Source organism: Pipistrellus kuhlii, unplaced genomic scaffold, assembly GCF_014108245.1.
Source record: "Pipistrellus kuhlii isolate mPipKuh1 unplaced genomic scaffold, mPipKuh1.p scaffold_m20_p_3, whole genome shotgun sequence".
In the NCBI taxonomy this organism is placed as follows: Eukaryota; Metazoa; Chordata; class Mammalia; order Chiroptera; family Vespertilionidae; genus Pipistrellus; species Pipistrellus kuhlii.
In genome coordinates this window covers 41,002,267-41,025,105 of record NW_023425529.1, presented here as the reverse complement: position 1 = coordinate 41,025,105, position 22,839 = coordinate 41,002,267, and the positions used below count along the sequence as shown (strand labels likewise).

The window sequence follows — 22,839 nt, the reverse complement described above, 5'->3', positions numbered from 1 at the left end:
CCTTTGCTGTCCATCAGGCCCCAAGCCCCAGGCTCTGCAGCCTGCTCTCCCCTCCACTCTCACCCAAGCCCTCCACTCACAGCCCTGCGTTCTCTCCTCCAGGGCGAGCCTGGGAAAGCTGGTGAGAAAGGACTGCCCGGTGCTCCTGGCCTGAGAGTGAGTACCTGCCCCAGGAGAAAGAGGATCCCTATGGTTCCTGGGACCCCTCGTCAGCAGGGGGCTTCCTGTGGCCAAGCCCATCTGCTCTGGGCCCTTTGGGGATCCCCACGGGGGGGGGACTTCTGGTTGCTGTCAGTCAGCAGCACAGGGAGACAGCCTGAGGGAACAGGAGGGGCCGGTGAAGGAAGGGGAGGGGAGGGTGGACACAGTTGTGGAGGGTGGGAACTCTGGGCCTCCCTGTACCTGTCCGCCCAGGGCTGGGAGCTGTGGAACGGAAGGAGCGTGGCTTCACATCTCCCTGCTCTCTCCTCTAGGGTCTTCCTGGCAAGGATGGTGAGACAGGTGCTGCAGGCCCCCCTGGACCCGCTGTGAGTACCTGCCCAGCTCCTCCGCTGGCCCTGTGGGATGGCAGCGGGGAGGCGGGGAGGCGGGGAGGCGGGGGGGCGGGAACCTCAGGCCACTCAGTCATGGAGCCGACAGATGTGGATCTGGGCTCACCCTGAGCCGAGGTGGGGCATCCCACCCTGAAGAGGCCGCGTGGACCCCACCCTGGGTGTCCTTGAGAACAGCGAGGCCTGCAGGCAGCGGCCCTGGCCTGCGCCGTGCAGGAAGGAGTCTGCCTGGCCCTCCCCTGGCCGCCCTCGGGCGCTCGCTGAGGCTCTCAGACTCCGGAGCGCTGGCTCCGCTCCTCATCGCTGTTTCCTCCGCAGGGACCTTCCGGGGAACGAGGCGAGCAGGGTGCTCCGGGACCGTCTGGCTTCCAGGTAGGCAGCCCAGCCGGCTTTCCCTGCCGTCCCCTCCCCACCAGCGCTCAGCGGGCAGCAGGCCCCGGGGACGGAGGCCCACCCGCTCCAGGGGACCAGGGGAGCGAGGTCTCCCTGCAGGGCCTCCCTGAGGGTGGGGGCGGCAAACTGGCCCCTTTGCCAACGCCTGTCACTTTGGCTTCCAGGGACTTCCTGGTCCTCCCGGTCCCCCCGGCGAAGGTGGAAAACCAGGTGACCAGGTGAGTGTGGGGCTCTTCGAATCTGCGACCGGCTCAGACGGGCAGATCGCCTCTGAGGCCCAAGAGACAAGGGCAGGCGACATGAGGAGCCTGAGGCCCCGGGGTAGCCTCTGAGGCGACAATCTGAGCTCAGGGGGTGGGATGCTCAGGCAGGACTCGGACGTAAACGCTTCCCGTCTTTCAATCACCCTTCTCGTTCCGCAGGGCGTTCCTGGCGAAGCTGGAGCCCCCGGCCTCGTGGGCCCCAGAGTGAGTGTCCCGCGGGCCCCTCCTGAGGGCATCCTGGGGCCCGCCTGTCCCTGGGCAGCCTGCTTGGCCTCCCAGCAGGACAGCTGCCTGGCAGCCTGGGCTCCCCCTCTGCTCCCCGCTTCCCTGCTGCCCCCCGGCCTCCGCCCCGTCTCTCTTGCCTGACGGCTCCTTGGTGTCTCTGCCACAGGGCGAACGCGGCTTCCCAGGCGAACGTGGCTCTCCCGGCGCCCAGGGCCTCCAGGGTCCCCGTGGCCTCCCCGGCACTCCCGGCACGGACGGTCCCAAAGTAAGTGAGGCGGGCCCTGCCCGCGGGGCCCCGGGCGGGCCTGGGAGGCCTGCTGAGGGTGGCAGAGGAAGGGGAGGAGGGAGGAGCGGGAGGTGAAGGAGAAAGGAGGTCTGGGCAGAGGAGGAAGAGAAGGAAAGGGGCATCTGGGCACTGGGGTCCCTGGGGGAGGTGCTGTCCACCACACACACCTTCTCTCCCCTCCCCCTAGGGAGCATCTGGCCCGGCTGGCCCCCCTGGGGCTCAGGGCCCTCCAGGTCTGCAGGGCATGCCCGGTGAGAGGGGAGCAGCCGGTATTTCTGGGCCTAAGGGAGACAGGGTAAGTACCAGAGCTACCCCAGATCCATGCTCCGGGGCCCCACACTCACTCCCTGTCCCACAGAGCCCAGCTGCCTGTCTGGAGGGGCTTGGAGACCCCCCTCCAGAGTCTCTGGGTGCCTTTTAGTGACATCGTCCCCCCACCCTTCCCTCCATCCCACTCCTGTCACTCACCCTGAGGCCCCAGCACATCCCTCTCGGCCAGAGTCTGAGCTCTCCCTGGAGCCCCACTCAGAGTGACCCTGAGCTGGCAAAGGGCTTCTTGGAGTGACCCCTGACCCCTGAGGTGGCCCGTTTTCTCTACCCCACAGGGTGATGTCGGCGAGAAAGGCCCAGAGGGAGCCCCTGGGAAGGACGGTGGACGAGTAAGTGAACGCTGGGCCTGGGCAGGGACAGATGCAGGGGGCCCTTTAGGTCCCCAGCCCTGCACTCGGGGAGGAGGGCCCGTGTATGTGTGCAGTCCCTTGTCCTAGCTCAGCTGTCTGGGCTGGGCAACCACGGGGACTTCCTGTCAAAACCGGAGCCACAGCGTGAGCGGGAGCTCTGGGGCCATCGGGCGCGGGGTCCCAGAGTCCCATTTGGGCTCCAGACCACCTCTCCCCGCCTTCCTCACCTCCGCCTTTTCTCTCCCCAGGGTCTGACAGGCCCCATCGGCCCCCCTGGCCCGGCTGGTGCCAACGGTGAGAAGGTGAGTCCTGGCTCCCTTCCCCCATCGAGCCTTCCCATGTCTTGCCAAGGACTGCCATTGCTTCTCCTCACCCGTCGGTTGCCACCCTCCTGCCCACCAGGGGCTGGGAGGGGCAAAGGATGGGGGTCTTAGAAGCGAAGTCACTGGCCGTGTGCCCTGTGGAGTGGAGAGGGACTGGGCAGGGGTGGGGGAATGCACTCAGCCAGGGCCCCGAAGACGCACAGGTGTGGCGGCTGAAGCAACAGGAGAGACTGTGGGGAGGGGGGACCCCAGAGCCCCACTCCATCCTCAGGACTCTCACAGGGCCCCCCTCTGACCCCGCCCCCTCCCACCCTTAGGGAGAAGTTGGCCCCCCTGGTCCTTCGGGAACCGCTGGTGCTCGAGGTGCCCCGGTGAGTACCTGCCCCCGAGCCTGTCTCTGTCCCCGGCCTCTGGGGGCAAGAGAGCCGGCTCTGCCTCCGCCTGGCCCTGCAGCCCTGGCACCGCCCGCCCTGCCCCCTGGGCCTGGGGGTGGGAGGAGAGAAGAGAAATGGGGGGAGGAGGCATGTCAGCCCCACGATGCGATCAGGGTGGGGGGCCTTGGAGCCACTAGGTCCTCTGACCAACAGAGGCTTTCGGCCTGGGCCCCTTCTGAGGCCGGGGCCTCCGGAAGCTGCCCCGCAGGAGGCCGGGCTGGGCCCAGAGGGGCTCTGGCTCGCAGGAGGGGGCAGAGCAGGCAGGCAGGGTGGCCTTACCCCCCTCGCCCCTCTCTCACAGGGTGAACGTGGAGAGACCGGACCCCCCGGACCCGCTGGATTCGCCGGTCCTCCTGTAAGGCCCCCGCGGACCCTCCTCCAGCCCCTCCACCCCCGCAGCTCCACACCCGGGACCGGAGGGCACCCCCCCCCGAGGAGGGAGGGGCAGCTTAAACAGGAGGGAAACGGTCCCATCCCTCCTCTCCTGTTACATCTCCACACGGACGCCACCATCCTGAGACCCAACTTCCAGGCCGGGCGGACACACACACGCACACGTGCTGGCCCGGGCAGACAGACGCACACACGCACACGCACACACGCTGGCCTGGGCAGACAGACAGACACACGCACACGCGCACACGCGCACACGCACACACGCTGGCCCGGGCAGACAGACAGACACACGCACACGCGCACACGCACACACGCTGGCCCGGGCAGACAGACACACACACGCACACACGCACACACGCACACACGCTGGCCCGGGCAGACAGACAGACACACGCACACACGCACACACGCCGGCTCAGGGTCTCTGGCCCTTTGGGAAGAGCCGCACGTGTTTGGCTGCCCCTCACGTGCGGCTTCCTCCCTCCCGGGACAGGGTGCTGACGGCCAGCCCGGCGCCAAGGGCGAGCAGGGAGAGGCCGGCCAGAAAGGCGACGCTGGTGCCCCCGGGCCCCAGGGCCCCTCCGGAGCTCCCGGGCCTCAGGTGAGCAGTGCCGAGCGCCCCCTGGGTGTGGGTGTGGGTGTGGGTGAGGGTGTGGGTGTGGGAGTGGGAGTGGGTGTGGGAGTGGGTGTGGGTGTGGGTGTGGGAGTGGGTGGGTGGGTGTGGGTGTGGGTGTGGGGTGGTGTGGGAGTGGGAGTGGGTGTGGGTGTGGGTGTGGTGGTGTGGGTGTGGGTGTGGGAGTGGGTGTGGGTGTGGGAGTGGGAGTGGGTTGGGAGTGGGTGTGGGTGTGGGTGTGGGTGTGGAGTGGGTGTGGGTGTGGGTGTGGGTGTGGGTGTGGGTGTGGGTGTGGGTGTGGGAGTGGGTGTGGGTGTGGGTGTGGGTGTGGGTGGGTGTGGGTGTGGGTGTGGGAGTGGGTGTGGGTGTGGTGGGTGTGGGTGTGGGTGTGGGTGAGGGTGTGGGTGTGGGTGTGGGTGTGGGAGTGGGTGTGGGAGTGGGTGTGGGTGTGGGTGTGGGTGTGGGAGTGGGTGTGGGTGTGGGAGTGGGTGTGGGTGTGGGTGTTGGTGTGGGTGAGGGTGTGGGGTGGGGTGGGGTGGGGGCTGGGGGGTGGACAGAGTGCAGCTCTGTCTCCCTGAGGGTGCAGAGCCTGGACAGAGCAGCCAGCCTCCTGGGGTGAGAGGGGAGACGGGGAGGGGAGACTGGTTCTGTGAAGGCCTGAGAGGCTGCTCCTAGCACCCTGAGAGGTAGGTGGCGGGGTGGGGGGGCGGTGCGGGGGGGCGGGCAGGCCCGCCGGTGCCAGCTTCTCGGAGCTGGGAGTTCAGTGCCAAGAGAGCTGCCTCTTTGAGATCAGCCTTCAGGCGTCCACTGTAGGGGCTCGGACAGGCCCTCCCCGGGGCGAGCAGGCCTCACTGTCTCTCCTCCTCCTCTCCCAGGGCCCGACTGGTGTGACCGGCCCCAAAGGAGCCCGAGGTGCTCAAGGCCCCCCGGTGAGTGAGCCCCCCCCCCCGCCCCCTGACCCAGGTGTGGGGGGCGGGTGCCATGGGGGCGGCAGCTTCTCTCACAGCCGCGTCCCTGGCCTCACAAAGACCTGCCGCAGAGGCTCCACTGCAGTGTTCTGGGATGCACCGCTCCTCCGTCCTGCTCCTGGCCCGTCTGAGCCCCTCCCGGGGGAGGGTGCCGCTCTGCTGGGGTGCAGGGGTCCTGGAAGCAGCCCTGGGTGCCGAGTGACCCCGCTGGGCCCCTGCAGGAGCCCGAGGCCCTTTCCCCTCGGGCTCCCCTTCCCTCCCACACCGGCCTCTCGGACCCCCTGCATGAACTTCTTGGAGCTCCCGAGGGATCGGGATCGAGGGACTGAGGGCCTCAGGGGCTCTCCTCTTCCCACACAGGGAGCCACCGGATTCCCCGGAGCTGCTGGCCGCGTCGGACCCCCAGGCTCCAACGTAAGTCTCTCCTGGTTGGTTCCCTCTTCCGGGCCCGTGAGGCACAGGCAGGGGCTGCCCAGTCCTGACAGGCCTCACCCCTGTGCCCGCTTCCTCTCCCGGGAGGCGTAAGGGGGCCAGGGGTGACCCCTTTGTTGGTCGTGGCCAACCTTCCCAGCTGGCCGGGGCTCGAACCCTCAGACTCTGGCTTGGTGGGCAGGATGCGGCTGGCACAACTGCCCCCGTCACAGACACGCTTTCCGGTGTGTGCTCCGTGCTCCGGAGCCCTGAGGGGTTCGCCATGGAGGCAGGAGCGATCAGGAGAAGCACCCAGCTCACCTGCAACACAGAAGAGCTGGGGGAGCCGGTGCACGGGCTTAGGGGGAACTGGGGTTGCACCCCTCCTTGAGGAATGGGGGTGAGGGGGGTGGGGGAATTCAGGCCACAGGGAAGGAGGCAGGAGGGACCCCAAGTAGATTAGAGAAAGCCAAGCGTGCAGGGGCTGGAGAGGCCAGGCTGCCCGCCCAGAACTGTCCTGTGGGAGAGCCGATCGAAGAGAGAGACCGGGGTGGGGGTGGATGGGGGGTCAAGCTGCCCTTCCCAAGGGAACTGCTGTCCTTGGGGCCGCAAGGGGCACGTGTGCTGAGTCCTCACTTCCTGCGTTTGCTCCTTCTAGGGCAACCCTGGCCCCCCTGGTCCTCCCGGTCCTTCTGGAAAAGATGGTCCCAAAGGTGCTCGAGGAGACAGCGGCCCCCCCGGCCGAGCCGGTGACCCCGGCCTCCAAGGTCCTGCCGGAGCTCCTGGCGAGAAGGGAGAGCCCGGAGATGACGGTCCCTCTGTACGTCCCTCTGCGCTCAGAGCAGGGGCAGGGGGAGGGCAGGAGGGGGCGGGGGGCAGCAGGAGCAGGGGGAGGGCAGGAGGGGGCGGGGGGGCAGCAGGGGCAGGGGGAGGGCAGGAGGGGGCGGGGGGCAGCAGGGGCAGGGGGAGGGCAGGAGGGGGCGGGGGGCAGCAGGGGCAGGGGGAGGGCAGGAGGGGGCGGGGGGGGGCAGCAGGGCTGTGGGGGGCGGGGAGGGGAGCAGAGCAGAGACCTCACTTCCAGGGCAGGAGGAGGGCTGCTCCCTGCAGAGCTGGCAGCCAGCTGGGCCGGCCGCTCTGTGTGTCCTCCTCACGTTCTCACCTCTCGCCTTTCCTCCTAGGGTCCCGATGGTCCTCCAGGCCCCCAGGGTCTGGCTGGTCAGAGGGGCATCGTGGGTCTTCCCGGACAGCGTGGTGAGAGAGGGTTCCCCGGCCTGCCCGGCCCGTCGGTGAGTGAGGGGTGCCCCTTCCTCTGGGTGAGGGGGGCCGGCCTCCGGCTGGACGCTCTCCTCTCAGAGCGCGGGGTGGCCCTTCGTCAGGGACCCTTTGGGGCTGCGCTCACCCTCCTTGTCATGGTCGCTGCAGGGCGAGCCTGGCAAGCAGGGAGCTCCTGGTGCATCTGGAGACCGAGGCCCCCCTGGCCCTGTGGGTCCCCCTGGCCTGACCGGTCCTGCTGGCGAACCCGGACGAGAGGTGAGTGGTGGGTCCCCCACGGAGAAGGGGGAGCAAGATGGGCCGGGGCTGGGAGGCTCGGGCCTCGGGGCCGTGGGGAGGTGGTGACGGAGAGAGGAGCGTTAGGACTGGGCACTGTGGGAGCCCAGTGGGAGGAAGGCGGGAGGGGCTCTGTGGGAAGCTTTGGCTCTGAAGCCGCAGTTGGGCAGAGCCAGCCTGGGGCGCTGAGGGGAGCCGAGCGGGAGCCGGGCGGGGACAGCACTAACAGCATCGCTTCCCTTTGCCTAGGGAAGCCCTGGCGCCGACGGCCCCCCTGGCAGAGACGGTGCAGCTGGAGTGAAGGTGAGCCTCTGGGGTCTCTGTGGGCAGTGGGACCCAGAGGGCAGTCCGCTGGGCCTGATCGGTCAGCCGGAGGAGCAGGCGGGGGTCCCAGTTCTGTGTCTTCTTCCCTTGCCTCTTGTGGAACGTTCTCTGAGCCTGAGCCCTCTCTCCTGACAGGGCGATCGTGGTGAGACTGGCCCCCTGGGTGCTCCGGGAGCCCCCGGGCCCCCTGGCTCTCCTGGCCCCGCCGGCCCAACTGGCAAGCAGGGAGACCGAGGAGAGGCGGTGAGTGCCATGGGAGCCCGGCCCGGCCCCGAGGGCAGACGCGGAGGAGGCCGGCCCTGTGCCCGCCTGGCTCTGACGCCGCCCCCACCCTCTCCTCGCAGGGCGCACAAGGCCCCATGGGCCCCGCAGGACCAGCTGGAGCCCGAGGAATCCCAGTGAGCATCTGAATGGATGAGTCCCGGACAGGGGCAGGCTGGGGTGGGGGGTGGGGAGCAGCGGGTGCCCGGGGATCCTGGATTCACTGTTCAGGCAAGGCCAGCCGGGCCAGACCCAACCTGCGTGTGTCTGTCTCGTTCCCAGGGCCCTCAAGGCCCCCGAGGTGACAAAGGAGAGACTGGAGAGGCTGGCGAGAGGGGCCTGAAGGGGCACCGCGGCTTCACCGGCCTGCAGGGTCTTCCCGGCCCTCCTGTGAGTACCGCTGCCTGTGTGCGGCTCCCTGCTGCCCCCCTCTGCTCAGAGCCCATCTGAGTTTCCCACGCTGCTGAGACGTGGCATCCGCCCAAGAAATGTCCAGGCCTTCTCAGGGTTCGAGGGAGGACCAAGTGGGATGGGAAGAGGGTGGGGCACGTACCTATTCCTCCCCCTCCATGACATATGTGTTCAAGGCCCCCCCCCATCTTGTCCCTGCTGACCTCTGACCTTTGCCTCTTCCTTCTGCCCAGGGTCCTTCTGGAGACCAAGGCGCTTCTGGTCCTGCTGGTCCTTCTGGCCCTAGAGTAAGTGGGACGGAGCGAACCCTTCCTCAGGGTGGGGCCGGGGCGCTGGCCAAGCGTTCAAGGGGGAGGGGAGTGTGGCTGCTTCTGGGGGAGCCTTGTGCTCAGAGGCTCTCTCGGCAGCGGAGGGAGGACGGGCTCAGTGTGACTGTGGCCGGGAAAGCACCTGAGACCACAGGTAGGAGGAATATGCAGGATGCTCCCAGGAAGAGGAATCACAAAGAGGAGCTTAGGAAGGCAGGGAGGGGAGAGTGAAAGCGGTGTGGGGTCTAGGACTGAGAAATGCGGAGATTGGGACAGACCAGCCCCAGCTACTCCCCACCGTCCGTCTGCTGATGACTGTTCTCTCGCTGCCTCTCTCCCCGGCCTGCAGGGTCCTCCTGGCCCCGTCGGTCCCTCTGGCAAAGATGGCTCTAACGGCATCCCTGGCCCCATTGGGCCTCCCGGTCCCCGTGGACGTTCTGGCGAAACAGGCCCCGCTGTAAGTGCCCCGACTTCTTCCCTGCACCCTGGGGTGTCCCCAGCATCCCAGAGGGCTGAGCTATCTGGAGCAGCAGCCCGCCGCTAATGGTGGTGGCACCCTTTATCCCGGGCTCTCCCCGGAGGCTCCCACAATTGGTGTTGGGAAACAGAAGAGGGGGGATAATGAGGAACTAGGGAAGGTGCTAGAGCTTTCTTGGTCCTGGCCTGCTCACCCTTCCCCCACCCCTGGGACTGAGAAGAAAACACTCGAATGCCTTTAGGCCGGTAGGATGGACGCAGGCGGGCACCTCCCCACAATTCCAGGCTGACGCCTCCGTTTTCTGTTGCAGGGTCCCCCCGGGAATCCTGGACCCCCTGGCCCTCCAGGTCCCCCTGGCCCTGGCATTGACATGTCAGCCTTCGCCGGCTTAGGCGGGAGAGAGAAAGGCCCCGACCCCATGCAGTACATGCGGGCCGACCAGGCAGCCGGCAACCTGCGGCAGCACGACGCGGAGGTGGACGCCACGCTCAAGTCCCTCAACAACCAGATCGAGAGCATCCGCAGCCCCGAGGGCTCCCGCAAGAACCCCGCTCGCACCTGCCGGGACCTGCAACTCTGCCATCCGGAATGGAAGAGCGGTGAGCCTGGAGGGCAGGACCTTGCCCCAGGGAGGAGGGCAGCCACTGGGCTTGGCCCCCTCAGAGCCAGGGAGGAGGCACCTCTTCGTGCAGGGCAGAGGTGGTGGGCCTGGAAGGTTCTGGCAGACAGTCGCTCTCCCATGTCTCGGCAGAGAAACTGAAGCCCTGGCTCCTGTCCTGCCATGGCTGCATGGCAGAGTCCCCTCCTCCAGGCAGACACTGCACCTGCCCTGCTGCTCACGGCCCCATTTAGCACTGACTTTCCCTTTCAGCCCCCTTCCCTGGATCCCTCAGTCCAGCTCACAGGTGGCCCTCACACGCTGCCCCTCCCCCCGTATACCTTCTGACTTTGAGCCACTTGGGAGGGTGTGTCTGTGCCTGTCGGAGCCCTGAATGGGGTGTCGCCTCCTCCCCCTGCAGGAGACTACTGGATCGACCCCAACCAGGGCTGCACGTTGGACGCCATGAAGGTTTTCTGCAACATGGAGACGGGCGAGACCTGTGTCTACCCCAACCCAGCCAATGTTCCCAAGAAGAACTGGTGGAGCAGCAAGAGCAAAGACAAGAAACATATCTGGTTTGGAGAAACCATCAACGGTGGCTTCCACGTGAGTGCCTGGTTGCTCTTGGCCTGAGAGCTCTTCTCTCTCCCTGGAAGTTTTTAGCACCTTGCCCACATTCTCACCAGTTTTCTTAGGGGCCTACAAGGAAGGAAAGGGGAGGAATAGTATTTTCTCCCATTTAGAGGTGGAGGAAGAGGTCCTTGGAGGCTTGCTCTCCGCCCTGGAAGCAAAACCATCCTCCTTCGACTGCTCCCTCAACCCCCCTTCAGCTCCTCTGAAGCCTGGGCCCTGGCGCCCTGGTCCCATTGAATGCCACTCCCAGGCCTCACACCACTGCTCTCTGCCCTAACAGTTCAGCTACGGCGATGACAACCTGGCTCCCAACACTGCCAACGTTCAGATGACCTTCCTGCGCCTGCTGTCCACTGAAGGCTCCCAGAACATCACGTACCACTGCAAGAACAGCATCGCCTACCTGGACGAGGCAGCTGGCAACCTCAAGAAGGCCCTGCTCATCCAGGGTTCCAACGATGTGGAGATCCGGGCTGAGGGCAACAGCAGGTTCACGTACACGGTCCTGAAGGATGGCTGCACGGTGAGTTGGCTGCTGGAGCTGCCAGAGACGTGAGCTGCCCGGGACCCAGAGGTCAGGCTAGAGCGGGCGGAGGGTTGGCCCCCGGCAGGTATTGTGGTCTTCAAGTGATGGACTCCTCAGAGGTGTGTGTGTGAGGGGCCATGTAGAGAAGACATGCAGAGTGACAGTGAGGGAGAGGTGTATGCTGTTCTCCGTGGCTCAGGGGAAATAAGACCTTACCCAGGGTGTCCAAGGACTCTTGTAGGGGGATTCCTGTGATGTTTATGAGATGGAATGCCAAAGGGGTTACCGGCGGGGAACTCACTGTGAGGAGTGGGAAGGAGGGGAAGGGAGTCCTTGCTGGGAAGGACAGGAGGTGGAGAGGGTTCTGGCCAGCCAAGAAGTCTAAGGAGCACCACGTGTGTTCTTCACTTTGTGTTCTGCATTGCTCAGTGTTGGGGTCCAGTGCTGGGGGCAGCTGGCATTGGGTTTCAAGGTGTCACCAAATAGTGTTTCCTCTCTTTCTTCTCCAGAAACACACCGGTAAGTGGGGCAAGACTATGATCGAGTACCGGTCACAGAAGACCTCGCGCCTGCCCATCATTGACATTGCACCCATGGACATAGGAGGGCCCGAGCAGGAATTCGGTGTGGACATAGGGCCTGTCTGCTTCTTGTAAAAACCCGAACCCAGAAACAACACAATCCATTGCAAACCCAAAGGACCCAAGTGCTTTCCAATCCCAGTCACTCTAGGACTCTGCACTGAATGGCCGACCTGACCTGATGTCCATTCATCCCACCCTTTTACAGTTTGGATTTTCTCCCCTCTCTTTCTGAGAGAACTGAACTGGGCAGACTGCAAAATAAAATCTTGGTGTTCTATTTATTTATTGTCTTCCTGTAAGACCTTTGGGTCAAAGCAGAGGCAGGAAACTAACTGGTGAGAGTCAAATGCCCCCTGAGTGACTGCCCCCCGACCCCCCCAGCCCAGGCAAGAAGACCCACTTCAGGTGCCGGGCGCAGGAACTGTGTGTGTCCTACACAATGGTGCTATTCTGTGTCAAACACCTCTGTATTTTTTAAAACATCGATTGATATTAAAAACAAAAAAAATTATTGGAAAGTATATATGGACTCGAGTTTGTTCTTTATTTTCCATTAGTCTTTGTTCGGTAGGCGTCACCAGATGGCCATCCAAAGGCGTTCTTTTGTTGACTTTTCAACCAAAGGGAGGGCATTGGGGCCACACTGCCTGGTTCAGTGACCTCACGTGAACACAGACTTGCCGCTTTTTGTAAACTGTGGCACTGTGTAGAATTCCAGGGGTGAACTGGGGCTACAGACCAAGATTTGGGAAGGGAGGGACAAAGAAGGGATGACAGTAAACAGAGGATGGGACAATCTTGCTGGGTGGGTGAGGTTGAAGGTGCTCCTGAGGGAGGAGGAGGTGTGGAGGGTGGGGAAAGAGAGGGAAGGGAATCTTTGGGGGCCATGATAAGTACACACAATTAGGCAATCTTGGTAACCTACTTACTTGTGTCTTTCTAAGACTTTTAGATCAAGGAGAGGTGGGAGTGTTGAACACTTAACCCACCCTTATTCCTCTTTCCTGCCCCTGTACCTCTGTCCCCCCATCCAGTACTTCCCAGACCTTCATTTAAAGCTTCTCTGCACTTCCTCAAACATCGGGCTTATGAACAGACAGCTTCCCATCTCTCCTTACCATCAGGCGTCCCCTGCTTCCCAATGCCTTGTGTACGTGGTAAAAATGAGGAAGCTGACACCTTCTCCCCTAGAGAGGGCTAGTTCATAAATTAGATAAGAGAGCTAATGGGAGCCAAGAGAGAGCAGTGAGGGGTACAGATGTTTATTAAAATATTTCCTTACACAACAGGTAGAAATGAAGAGTTGAGTTTGGTTTGAACCTGTCAACCATACTCCAAGAGCTTATTCTGCTTCCTAGCTAGCTCACTTGGCTTCCCACAGTGGCATCAGAGCTACTTATTCCTTTTTTTTTTTTTTTAATAATAGTTTATTATAGATTTTTAAAAGGAGAGAAATATCGAAGTGAGAGCAAAACATCAATTGGCTGCCTCCTGCATAGCCCCTACAGGGGATCAAGCCTGCGACCTGGACATGTGCCCTGACAGGGAATGGAACAGGCAACCTTTTGGTGTATGGGCGACACCCAATCAACTGAATCACACTGGCCAGGACAGAGTTACTTATTCTTACTAAAGCAGCTCAGACCTTTGTGAGTGAAGTTCCATTTGCACCAGGATATAAAGATGATCCCTCGTAGCCCACACACTTTCTGGGTACCCGGTTAACCCTAGAAATTGTAGTAATTGTTGCATAGTAATCGGGGAGTGAACCTGAGGTACAGCTTAAGAGAAGAGAAGCCGAGGAACAGAGAACCTTGCCTGTGTGTGCGGTCAAACTGAAATGCACCACCCGGGCTGGCAGTGAATGTGCTCCTTACTGCTGCTTCCTGGTCCCAACCTGGCCCAGAAGGGGTGAGGGTAACCAGGTTCATACTAATCCCTGTGACCCCTAATGCCCCAGGACAGGCAGGTCTCTCCAGTTAGAATAACTCCCACATGAAACCCTGACCCCCAGCAGGCTTGAGCAGACAGAACAGGCTTACTAATTGTGAGGCCTCAGTCAGGTTTTTTTCCTCTCTTGAGCTTCCTCAGCTCTACTGAAGTTTCTGAAGGCGTTTAACTGGGAGTCAGGAGTCTGCTCCAGCCAAGACTTACTCAAGTTCCCCAGATCCAGGGTAAATTACACAATAACTTCTGAACTACTTCCCCTTCTAAACAAGGAACACAGAATCTTAAGAGTGCTCTCAAAAATCTCACTGAAGAATCTTACTTACAAGGCAAAAAATAAGGAATATTTGAGCAGAGGAAATATTTGGGAACCCCTAGGATTCATGGAGAGTTATTTATAACACTCTTTATAAATAGGTTAATTCTTTTAGTCATGTTTCACACTTGGGTTTAGAATTCCTAGACAGCTGACTCGGAGATTGGGGTAACGAGTTAAGGAAGAGATGGGGCCTGCTGAATATAAAAGGCTTATAATGGTGCTTGCTTTCTTAGCACATCTACTAAAACACTGATAGTACACATGGCACAGGACTCTGGGTAGATTAGTGCAAGAGAAGTGATATGCTCTGAGTTAGCATGGTGCCTGCACAAGAATGACATGCAAATTTGTGAAGCATTCGATATTTTTGGACACAGAAAATAGTTTGGTGAAGACCAAAGGAGGAGGACATGGGGGTGAAGGTGAGCAAAGGGTGACACCTTCAACCATGTCAACATTAAAAATGTTTAATTAAAAAAAATCTAAAACAAAAGGCTTGTGATGATGTTTTAAACTTCTAGCTATGACTCTGGACAAAACACATCAGAAAATGCAATCCCTAGCATACAGCAGGTGCTCAATAAATACCTTTTGGAATGAGTAAATGAACTAATGGAGATTTCAACCAAGTGACCCAGTATAAGTAGTTTGAGGGCAAAAAAGGGGTTCCAGTAGAGGCCAAGCTGGAAGCTACAGAGAAAGATCTCTGAGTCTCATTTTCAAGAAGCACAATATTCCCAAATTTCAATCCACTAGTGCGTGTTTGCTCAAGAACTGATGGATAGCCTGGCACAACGATGCAGAGCATCCTACAGGACAGCTTGGGAGGCTGAGAAATAAACAGGTATGAAATTTCATAGCATTATGAGGTCAGACGTACTGCTCTGTTTAAAATAATCCAGCTGTGATATGCTTTCATTTGCATATCACAGCTGAATTTAAAGGTAATTCTAAGAAATGCCCTTGAAGCACAGTCACAAAAATCATTGAAACTTAAGTACCAATATGAGTAGCTTTTCCAAAATTACATGAAAACATCCGCTAGAGGCTATTTGGAAAATGGAAAAACTAAAGAGGAAATGTTGCAAGGCGAGCATCTTCCTGTGTTGAGGGCAACTTTCTCAGAAACGGTGTACATTTGCAAGTCCTGTCCCATCATCAATGTACCGCACAGTCATCACTGCTGTGTTCATACAATTAAAGGACCCAGTGTAACACTGAAACTCAGCTTTCAGCTCGCAGCTCTCAGCGTGCGGTTACTCAATCGTGGTCAATGCCAGTAAAAGTCACAAAATTTAGCCTTTGTTTAAAAGATTCAGTGTGGCCCTAGCCATGTTTGGCTCAGGGGATAGAATGTAGTCCCGGAGAACTGAAGGGTTCGGGGTTTGATTTGTCAAGGGCATGTATCTCAGTTGCAGGCTGGATCCCTGGCCCCATCGGGGCACATTTGGGAAGCAACCAATTTATGAGATAGATATTTTTCTCTCTCCATCTCTCCCTCTTAATTCCACTATCTCTAAAAATCAATGTATTAATAAAAATATCCTCAGGTGAGGATTAACAAGGAAAAAAGAAATTCAGTGTCAAAATCAATGAGCAAATATTGAAGATGGAGCTATGGGAATGAGGACTAAGATTGACCCCTGCCACCATCTGCTGCTGTGAGGGCTTCTGGAGGCTACCTCAGCTGAGGTCTGAAACCTGACTACTCAAGCTTCCCACTGTGGGGCTGGAGCCCACTTTGATGGCTGTAGCTTGGAGCCGGTGCAAGAAACTTTCAAACTCAAGCCAGGCCCTTTTCATCAGAACTACAGGCAGTGGCCTGAGGAGGGGGGTGGGGTAGTTATTCCACCAGAGGCAGCAGCTTCACTCCTTAGGCATCTCTGCCCTACCTCTTCCACCCTCCAGGGGGCAGTAAGTGCTCTGTTTTGGAAGAGCAATAAGGCAGCGTGTCACCACGAGGCTGTTCTGTGATAAGAGCCTTTGGGAATGGCACAATCAGGGATTCTTCTCTTCCCCTCCCGTCCTGTACTGACCTACTTAGCAGGCATCTAATCCCCGCCCCCGTTCTCCCTCTCCCCGCTCCCCCCAGGTGTCTAAGACATCCAGGCAAGAGAAGACGCAGATGAATCAAAAGCAGGACTTATTTTTCTACCAAATCCCCAATCCATGTTCCAGCCAATGGATTCAGGGTTAATCAAGCTCCACATAGGTTCTTAGTAAAAACAATTATAAATTTCTATAAGAAAACAAGTTTTTCTTTTTAAGTTCCTAGGCATTTAGGAGATGAGAAAAGTCACATTGAATGGTCTGTGCTTTCTTTTATGTATTCAGACGTTCCTCTTCGGTGCCACGAGGTCCTGATGACAGCTGTGCAGCCGCACGAACAGTCCTACCTCACGTCCCTCTCTGGTTTTATAACCTAATATCCTGGTCTGCTTTCAATTTATAATCTCCAAGCACAGCTGACAAGATGGGAATGAAATTCTTAAAACCATGAGTGCCTGCTATTTGCTGGGCATAGAGTGGGTACTGGGCAGTGATTCGCTGGTTCAGAGAAACGGAAATGGTGCTACCGAGGCAAGTTTTCCTCCCAAGCAGCAGGAGGAGGTTTGCTGGGGAATAAGAGAACCAGTTTCTCCTCTACGTCTACCACCTGGGTAGGTACAGAACGCAGGCCCTGGGAACAGATGGGGTGTCTGTTCCGACAGGTGCTACCGTGGGAGAGCCAAAAGCAGTTCCTAAACAGCTGAGAAGTTTGTTCCACAATCCACATAGTGATGTGTCTCCAAGGAGCTCTGGGTCATGTGGCCAATGTACGAAATCTTCACGGAAGTTCTACGAAAAAGAAACAAGGAGAATTAATTCTGCTTTTGAAATAAGAAAAATTGCCCAGATAATTTCTTGAAAACTCAGGCAACAATATCCATGTGTCCCATACACATATTTTTATGGTTATGCAACCAGAAACCCAGAGAGTCTTTTCATATCCACAGAGATGCTGTGATATTTCTCAGCTGGGGAAGAGTTTACCGGCTTACAGCAATGTCTGTAGACATTCTGGGTTGTTACAATGGAGGGGGTAGGAGGTGGTGTTTCTGGCATCTGGTGGGCAGAGCCAGGGATGCTATTAGATATCCTGCTATGCACCAGAAAGCATCTACAACAGACAACTGTCTCAGGCAAAACGTCAATAGTGTGAGGCTGGGACACCTTGCTCTACACCAAGGAGGGGAATGTCCAGCCCTCCGGCTGTATAAGGCTCACAAAATCCTTTGGTCCGGCCCTGCCAAGGCATTAGGGGTGAGTTAATTAAATGTCTGACCAAATACAGGAGGCTAATTTTTAAGTTGATCATTTTGTATGGCCCTTGAATGATGTTATAAACATCCAAATGGCCCGTGGCAGAAAAAGGCTGCCCGCTCTTGCTCTGCACTCTCCTATTTCAAATGTCTGCAGCAGACCCTTGTCATGGTTCTGGGAGTGACCCTCAAGGTCCACGATACGTGGTAGATAATTTGTGTGGCTAGAGAGACAGCCTGGCCAAGTGCTCAGTACTTACGCCTGGAGGAAGCTTTCTGTTCTTCACTAGTCTCGTCAGGATTTTAAAGGGATCACAGAACTAAGCCTTGTTTCACAGAAAACATCATACAGCTGATTGTTCACCATAAGTCTGGGAATTCATAACGGGGTTTTGGACACGGTGTCCAGGACACCAAACGTTTACGGGATCCGTGCCTGAGGGCACAGCCTCTGGCTGGGTGCCTGGTGGGTCACACAGGCTCCTGTGTGGAGGTGGCCAGCTCTCACAGCCTCACGTCAGGCTCAAAGACAGAGGCTGTGGATGGGAAGGAGAGCTACGTACCTCATGAAGATCACTATGTTGTGCACTGGGATATCGTGTAACGTGCAGAAGAAGCTGGCAAACAGCAAATATAGAAACAGTTTAGTTAAAACAAAACAAAAATGAGAAACAGCAAGACAGTACCGAGTTCCAGCCACACGGAGGGGCAGTCAGCCCTGCCTGGGCCGCCGCCTCCCCTCCCCTCCCCTCCTCTCCTGACCTCAATGCTGCCACGGCTGACCAGCTCCCAATCCTGTGTCCTTGCATCTTCCCACACCAGGACACTCTTGTTTTCTTCAAACCCATCCTATAAATGCTGGGGCTTGTAAATGTCTCTAGTGGCTTACTGTTCTCTTTTAGATACCCCAGCACTTCAGTCACAGAGCTAAAAACACATCCTCCAAATAAATCTCGGGACAGCCAAAGTTAGGGAGCCTACAGGCCAAAGGCTGGGACTTAAGGCAGGACCAGCCCCAACCAATCAACTGAGCACAACTCTGCATCCCTTTCATCCAGCGGAGAGCAGAGAGAACAGTGTCCTTACTACACATAGGAAAATGGTCCTCCCATCTCCGCCTGCACCATGAAGTCCACCTGTAGAGAGAACACCAGAGTCGCTCTGTGGCCAGGCAGGACTGGCACAGAACAATGCTATCATTAGCATCTAAAGACCTGGGAGCATCCTCCCATCTCAGACACACGTTTCCCTAAGCCTGACCTCACACAGACTATGAGCCCCTAACACATTCTTCCTACTTCTTCCCTTCTGTGAGGCCAGTGGGCCTCAGACTATCATTTTGCCTCCTCTTGATTTGTACCCAAATGCTTTCTTTTACATATTCTTTTGTTCCTCTAATATTTAGCTGATCTCCCCCACCTCAAATTTTTCTTACAGAGCTCACCAGGCCTTTCCCATTAACCAGTTCTTACAAGTGGCATTCCCACAGTCCCCATTCTTCTCTCAGGCCTATGGGGTGAGGATCCTAAAAAAAACCGGCATACCAGTTGCTCACTCCGAGATGGAATGAGAGAGATGTTCGTCGTCATATATGACCCAACCACTGTGTTCATGTACTGAACTTGGCTGGACAGGCTGGTCACTGCCACAGAGTAGAAGTTGGAGTTCCTGATTTTCAGGGTGGCCTGCATCAGGGCAAGGGAGGAAATAAGTGTCAGTTTCCTGGGTCTGAGACATGCAGGTACACAACCCAGGAAGGAGGCCCTAAGTCCTACCTTGATGGCGAGGATTACCAGGGAGTCCTCCTTATTAGACGTGACATTCATCACCCTGATGCCGTCATCATCCACAAGGACTGAATGTGGGAACAGGAAGAAAGCCACCAAACCAAATGCCAGGAGACAGAGCAGGACAGACAGGAGGACATACTGCTTACTGCAAACAACACAGCACATGACCAACGTGGGCAGTCAGATATCAAGGTCCAGTCGGTTAAGATTAAATGCAGAACCAGGACTGACGGGGACAGGGCCAGGAAAGTTCAAAGGGCTAGGAACCACACACCAGGCAACAATGGGTGCAGAGGCAGAAGCCTTTGCTGTTTGCAGTCTGGGAAGGGAAGCTGGAGAGAGGAGCTGTGCAGACAGAAACGTGTTTTCAACTCCCAGGACACCCCTCCTCCAATTCCTCCCAAGTCAGTTCCTTCCCTTGGCCCTCAGGATGTTTCTAGCTTCAAGTTTCCTCCCCAGGTGGTAATGAGGGAATAAAGGAAATGGAGAAATTGACAAGAACAAATAAAAGTTTTCAAAAAGTTAACTGGCATTTATATGTGTTAAAAGGGCCTAGGGATAGAAGTAGTTATTAATAGGAGAGAGATAGGTAACTCACGTTCTCCGGGGGCGGAGTCTCTGATCACTGTGTGGGATCAAAGCCACCAGCTCATTTACTTGCTCTATAAAAAAACCAAACCATTGTTGTCCTAAAAATCTCACGTGTTAGCAGTACTTTCCTTCATGTCGCACATCAGTCTGCCACAACGTATACTTGTTTAGAATTAGACATAGATTCGCATTTTGGGTCTAATAAATAAACAAATAAATCTATAGGGAGTGTCACAAACTACAAAACATGTATCAGTGCTGCCTGGGCAGTGACGTGGAAGTGGAGAATCTTAGGACCTTGTTCTGGCTTTCCTGCATGGTGGTGGGGAAGGCATTACCCCTTTAAGCCACTGTCTCATCGCCTCTAATATGAAAGCTTTGGAGTAGATGGTTCTCACAGCTCTAACCTTTGTGATGATCTAAACCCTTATGACTTTCTGGGAACCAGCTTCATGATACATGATGCTGCACCTACCTCTTAGGAGTATTTGTTTTTCTCTCCCCACTTGATCTTTCAGATCTTAGGTTGTTAATGATTCACCATCTGCTCCCTTGGAAAGAAGCTTCCAAGATGGTCCCCCACCTCCCACCAAGCAAAGCTGTTCCAATTCTTGTAAGCGATAACAATAAAGAAACATGCTTGTCAACAAATCCCATAATGCACAGCAAATTGTTAAAGAGACAACCACAAGTCCAAAGTGGAGTCACTTGTGCTGAAACCATGACCGTGAACCCTGACTTAATACTTGACCTAATTACAGTTTCAGACTTCTACAGGAGTGTAATCTTAATCAGTCTGGAATTTTCGGGTCGGTACCAAGTCTGTCATGTGGACCCTTCTTTCTCATCTCCCCACCCCCAAGAACCATCCCCTTTGCCTGAAACAATCCTTTCTTTTTGTGGGGCTCAGCTACAGTGTGTGGACGGGTCCAGGCCTCAGACTGATGAGAGGGCACAGTCCTCTCGTGGCCACGTGCAAGTCCCAGCTTGGAGGGCAGAGCCCTTCCAGCACAATTATAGCCAACAGCTGTAGTTGTAAACTTGACTCTATGGTCCGAACACGTGGCCCCACATGCCTGAGTGATGTAGGCTGCAAGTAAACAAAGCTCGATCAGGTGCATGTAATTGAGTGGGACTGAAACCCACAACACAGCTTGTAGGCCATGGCACTACTGGGTCCCCGTCAGGGAAGCAGCGTCCCACCGAGTCCCAGCTTTCATTCTCTTGTCTTTTCTAATCCTTCACTGCCTCCACTCAGGGTCACTGAACCTGGCAGAGCTAGCGCGGCATATAAGGCGCCCTGGGGTTGAGTGTGCCATGGCTGTGCCGGCTCCCCAGATATTTCCTTTTGCTAACAATGTTCATGGGCTACCCAGTTTCTGGCTATAAAAGCATCCACACCGAAACCGGTTTGGCTCAGTGGTAGAGCATCGGTCTGCGGACTGAAGGGTCCCGGGTTCAATTCCGGTCAAGGGCATGTACATTGGTTGCGGGCACATCCCCAGTAGGGGGTGTGCAAGAGGCAGCTGGTCGATGTTACTCTCTCATCGACGTTTCAAGCTCTCTATATCTTTCCCTTCCTCTCTGTAAAAAATCAATAAGATATTAAATAAATAAAATAAATAAATAAAAGCAGCCACACTCTACAACTCCTCGGGGCTCCTCTATACGTGGGATGCCGTTCAATTTATGAATCACTAACGACAATTAGATCTTCAAATTTACTTGACTGAGTTTTAGCTCTTTAACAAAACCAAAAGTTCCAGACATAGGAAACAAAAGAACAAAAGAGTAGAAGTGAAGAAAAGAAAGGCTTTCAAAAAATATAAGGACACCAAACAGAAGCTGTGCAACCTGCCCAGATGGATCAGGTCAGCTGAGCAGGTTCCTGTTCAGGCACCACCTACCACCGTGACATTCCCGCCCAGAGGAAAAGCTCTGTCTGGGAGCGGAAGCCCTGAGGAGTCATCCTTCCCAGGATCAAAGGTCTCACCTGTTGGAATGTAGCCTGTCCCTTGGCACGTGAGGCAGGTGATGCTGTCCCGCCCCGTGAACTCGACGTACGGGAACTGGGCAATGGCTTCTTCCTGCTCCCGTGCGTCCAGCATGTCCTCTCTGTCATCTTTCTTCCGCCTGTAGGAAGGGAGGCGAGCAGAGGCGGAATGCTGAGACCCCATGGCCAGGGTGTGCCACCTGTGTCATGTCCTAGGGGGCGAAGAGTCAAGGTGGTGCATGTTAACGGCCACGCCGCACAAGGAGAGGAGAATCTGAGAAAAGTGAAAGCACAACCATGACCAAATTGCTGTTTTAAGTATGACCCCAAACACCTGAACACCTTCTCCCAGGCCTTCGTTTGGTAGCAGGGCTCCCCCTCCCCGTCCGACCAGCTCCGTGCAGCTGGAGGAACTGGGTCACCTCCGCCAACCCGGCCCGCTCCTCACCGTCCCGGGACTGGGAGCACCCCGGCTCCCACCTGGCCCAGCTGTGCCCCTTCTCGCTTACTACAGCCAACTCTGTGCCCTTCTTCAGAGAAAACCTTCCTCCACAAACAAATTAATGACAAGCCTTAGGGATCCTCCCACGGGCCCGTCAGCCCAGGGGGCGGGCTCCGGTCAAGCCCCCTGGGAAAAAGCGACGCTCGGGGACTACCCGGCCGGCCCAGCAGGGAGCGCAGGCCGCAGTCCTGCACCCGCAAGGCGAGAACCCCCACAACTCCTTCCTGGGCGCACCCCACCCCGTCCCGCCCCCTGCCCGCCTCGGCGAGTTAACCTGCCTCTGGGTCCTCGGAGCCGCCGCACTCGGTGCGCACGCGCTGACTGGGGAGCCGGCCGGGGACGCGGCGTGCGCGTGCGCTCTTCGCGGCCCAGCAGCCGGCGCCGCTAGAGGGCTGCGGAGTGCGGGGAGAGCAGCGCCCCTAGCGGCCTGGGGGAGGTAACAGCGCAGAGAGAGCGCGATGCTCCGCTGTTCCCCAGAAATGTTGGGAAAGGCTCCGGCCAAAGTTTTCGGAGCAGAATGTCTCTCCGTCCTGGAGCAATAAAGAGGCTCTGGCAAGTCAAAGCTATTCTCAACTTTTATTTATTTATTTATTTATTTATTTATTTATTTATTTATTTATTTATTTATTTATTTATTTATTTATTTTTAGCACTGAGGCCTTGTAGATGCTGAAGGTACAAAGATGCAGAAAACACGAAAACTGCCCTCCCCTCCCCCAGCTGTCCACAAGCAAAAAATACACGCACATAGGGGTTAGAGAACACTTTAAAGTATATACCTTTTTATTTATTTCAGAGAAGAAGGGAGAGGGAGAGAGAGAGACAGAAACATCAATGATGAGAGAGGATCATTGATCGGCTGTCTCTTGCACGCCCCGCACTGAGGATGGAGCCGGACACCCCAGCATGTAACCTTACCGAGAATCGAAGCAGGAGCGCTCGAGACCCCCGCCGGCCCAGAGAACACTTTAAAGGTGGGTTTCTCTATTGGTACTGCCAGGTGAAGCTTAGCCTGCAAGCAGAAGGAAGTTTGGGCGGGCATTAAGCAGTTGGAGTTACTAAAGATGATGCTTGGGGAGAGAGGAGAGATTCTCAACTGAGTGAATGAGGGGCCTGTTTGGCAATGGGGAGTGGGCTGTTCACCTCCGAGTTCTCTGCCACCTCCATCTCTCTTTCCT

At 57.1% G+C, this 22,839-nt stretch overlaps 2 protein-coding genes across 11 annotated transcripts in view; one reads left to right on the top strand and one right to left on the bottom strand.

The window, feature by feature from the left end:
* COL2A1 (collagen type II alpha 1 chain) overlaps window positions 1-11,738 on the top strand; it is a 31,302-nt gene extending 19,564 nt beyond the window's left edge. For 3 of the 4 annotated variants that reach the window (XM_036456970.2, XM_036456973.2, XM_045588994.1), the window contains 27 exons: window positions 103-156; window positions 474-527; window positions 870-923; window positions 1,109-1,162; window positions 1,367-1,411; window positions 1,599-1,697; window positions 1,906-2,013; window positions 2,324-2,377; window positions 2,647-2,700; window positions 3,039-3,092; window positions 3,457-3,510; window positions 4,045-4,152; window positions 5,040-5,093; window positions 5,493-5,546; window positions 6,202-6,363; window positions 6,722-6,829; window positions 6,966-7,073; window positions 7,341-7,394; window positions 7,551-7,658; window positions 7,760-7,813; window positions 7,959-8,066; window positions 8,321-8,374; window positions 8,745-8,852; window positions 9,184-9,472; window positions 9,893-10,080; window positions 10,388-10,630; window positions 11,143-11,738. In XM_036456970.2, the coding sequence (XP_036312863.1) occupies window positions 103-156; window positions 474-527; window positions 870-923; window positions 1,109-1,162; window positions 1,367-1,411; window positions 1,599-1,697; window positions 1,906-2,013; window positions 2,324-2,377; window positions 2,647-2,700; window positions 3,039-3,092; window positions 3,457-3,510; window positions 4,045-4,152; window positions 5,040-5,093; window positions 5,493-5,546; window positions 6,202-6,363; window positions 6,722-6,829; window positions 6,966-7,073; window positions 7,341-7,394; window positions 7,551-7,658; window positions 7,760-7,813; window positions 7,959-8,066; window positions 8,321-8,374; window positions 8,745-8,852; window positions 9,184-9,472; window positions 9,893-10,080; window positions 10,388-10,630; window positions 11,143-11,289 (2,631 nt within the window). In that variant the 3' untranslated portion in view covers window positions 11,290-11,738. The remainder of the gene's footprint in view (window positions 1-102; window positions 157-473; window positions 528-869; window positions 924-1,108; window positions 1,163-1,366; window positions 1,412-1,598; window positions 1,698-1,905; window positions 2,014-2,323; window positions 2,378-2,646; window positions 2,701-3,038; window positions 3,093-3,456; window positions 3,511-4,044; window positions 4,153-5,039; window positions 5,094-5,492; window positions 5,547-6,201; window positions 6,364-6,721; window positions 6,830-6,965; window positions 7,074-7,340; window positions 7,395-7,550; window positions 7,659-7,759; window positions 7,814-7,958; window positions 8,067-8,320; window positions 8,375-8,744; window positions 8,853-9,183; window positions 9,473-9,892; window positions 10,081-10,387; window positions 10,631-11,142) is intronic. The other variant, XM_036456971.2, reaches the window with a different exon arrangement.
* Window positions 11,739-15,609: 3,871 nt separating this feature from the next.
* Window positions 15,610-21,953, bottom strand: TMEM106C (transmembrane protein 106C). 7 transcript variants are annotated; one of them, XM_045589023.1, is made up of 8 exons: window positions 21,936-21,953; window positions 21,160-21,371; window positions 19,174-19,237; window positions 18,561-18,720; window positions 18,330-18,470; window positions 17,872-17,921; window positions 17,349-17,402; window positions 15,610-16,321 (listed from the first exon to the last, which is right to left on the bottom strand). In XM_045589023.1, the coding sequence occupies exons 2-8, from the start codon at window positions 21,341-21,343 to the stop codon at window positions 16,225-16,227; spliced, it is 750 nt and encodes a 249-aa protein (XP_045444979.1). In that variant the 5' UTR covers window positions 21,344-21,371; window positions 21,936-21,953; the 3' UTR covers window positions 15,610-16,224. The 7 variants fall into 7 exon arrangements, with proteins under 7 accessions (XP_045444979.1, XP_036312873.1, XP_036312875.1 ...); XM_036456980.1 differs by lacking the exon at window positions 21,936-21,953 and adding an exon at window positions 21,753-21,878; XM_036456982.2 differs by lacking the exon at window positions 21,936-21,953 and adding an exon at window positions 21,756-21,875 and having other exon boundaries at window positions 21,160-21,416.
* Window positions 21,954-22,839: the final 886 nt, after the last annotated feature.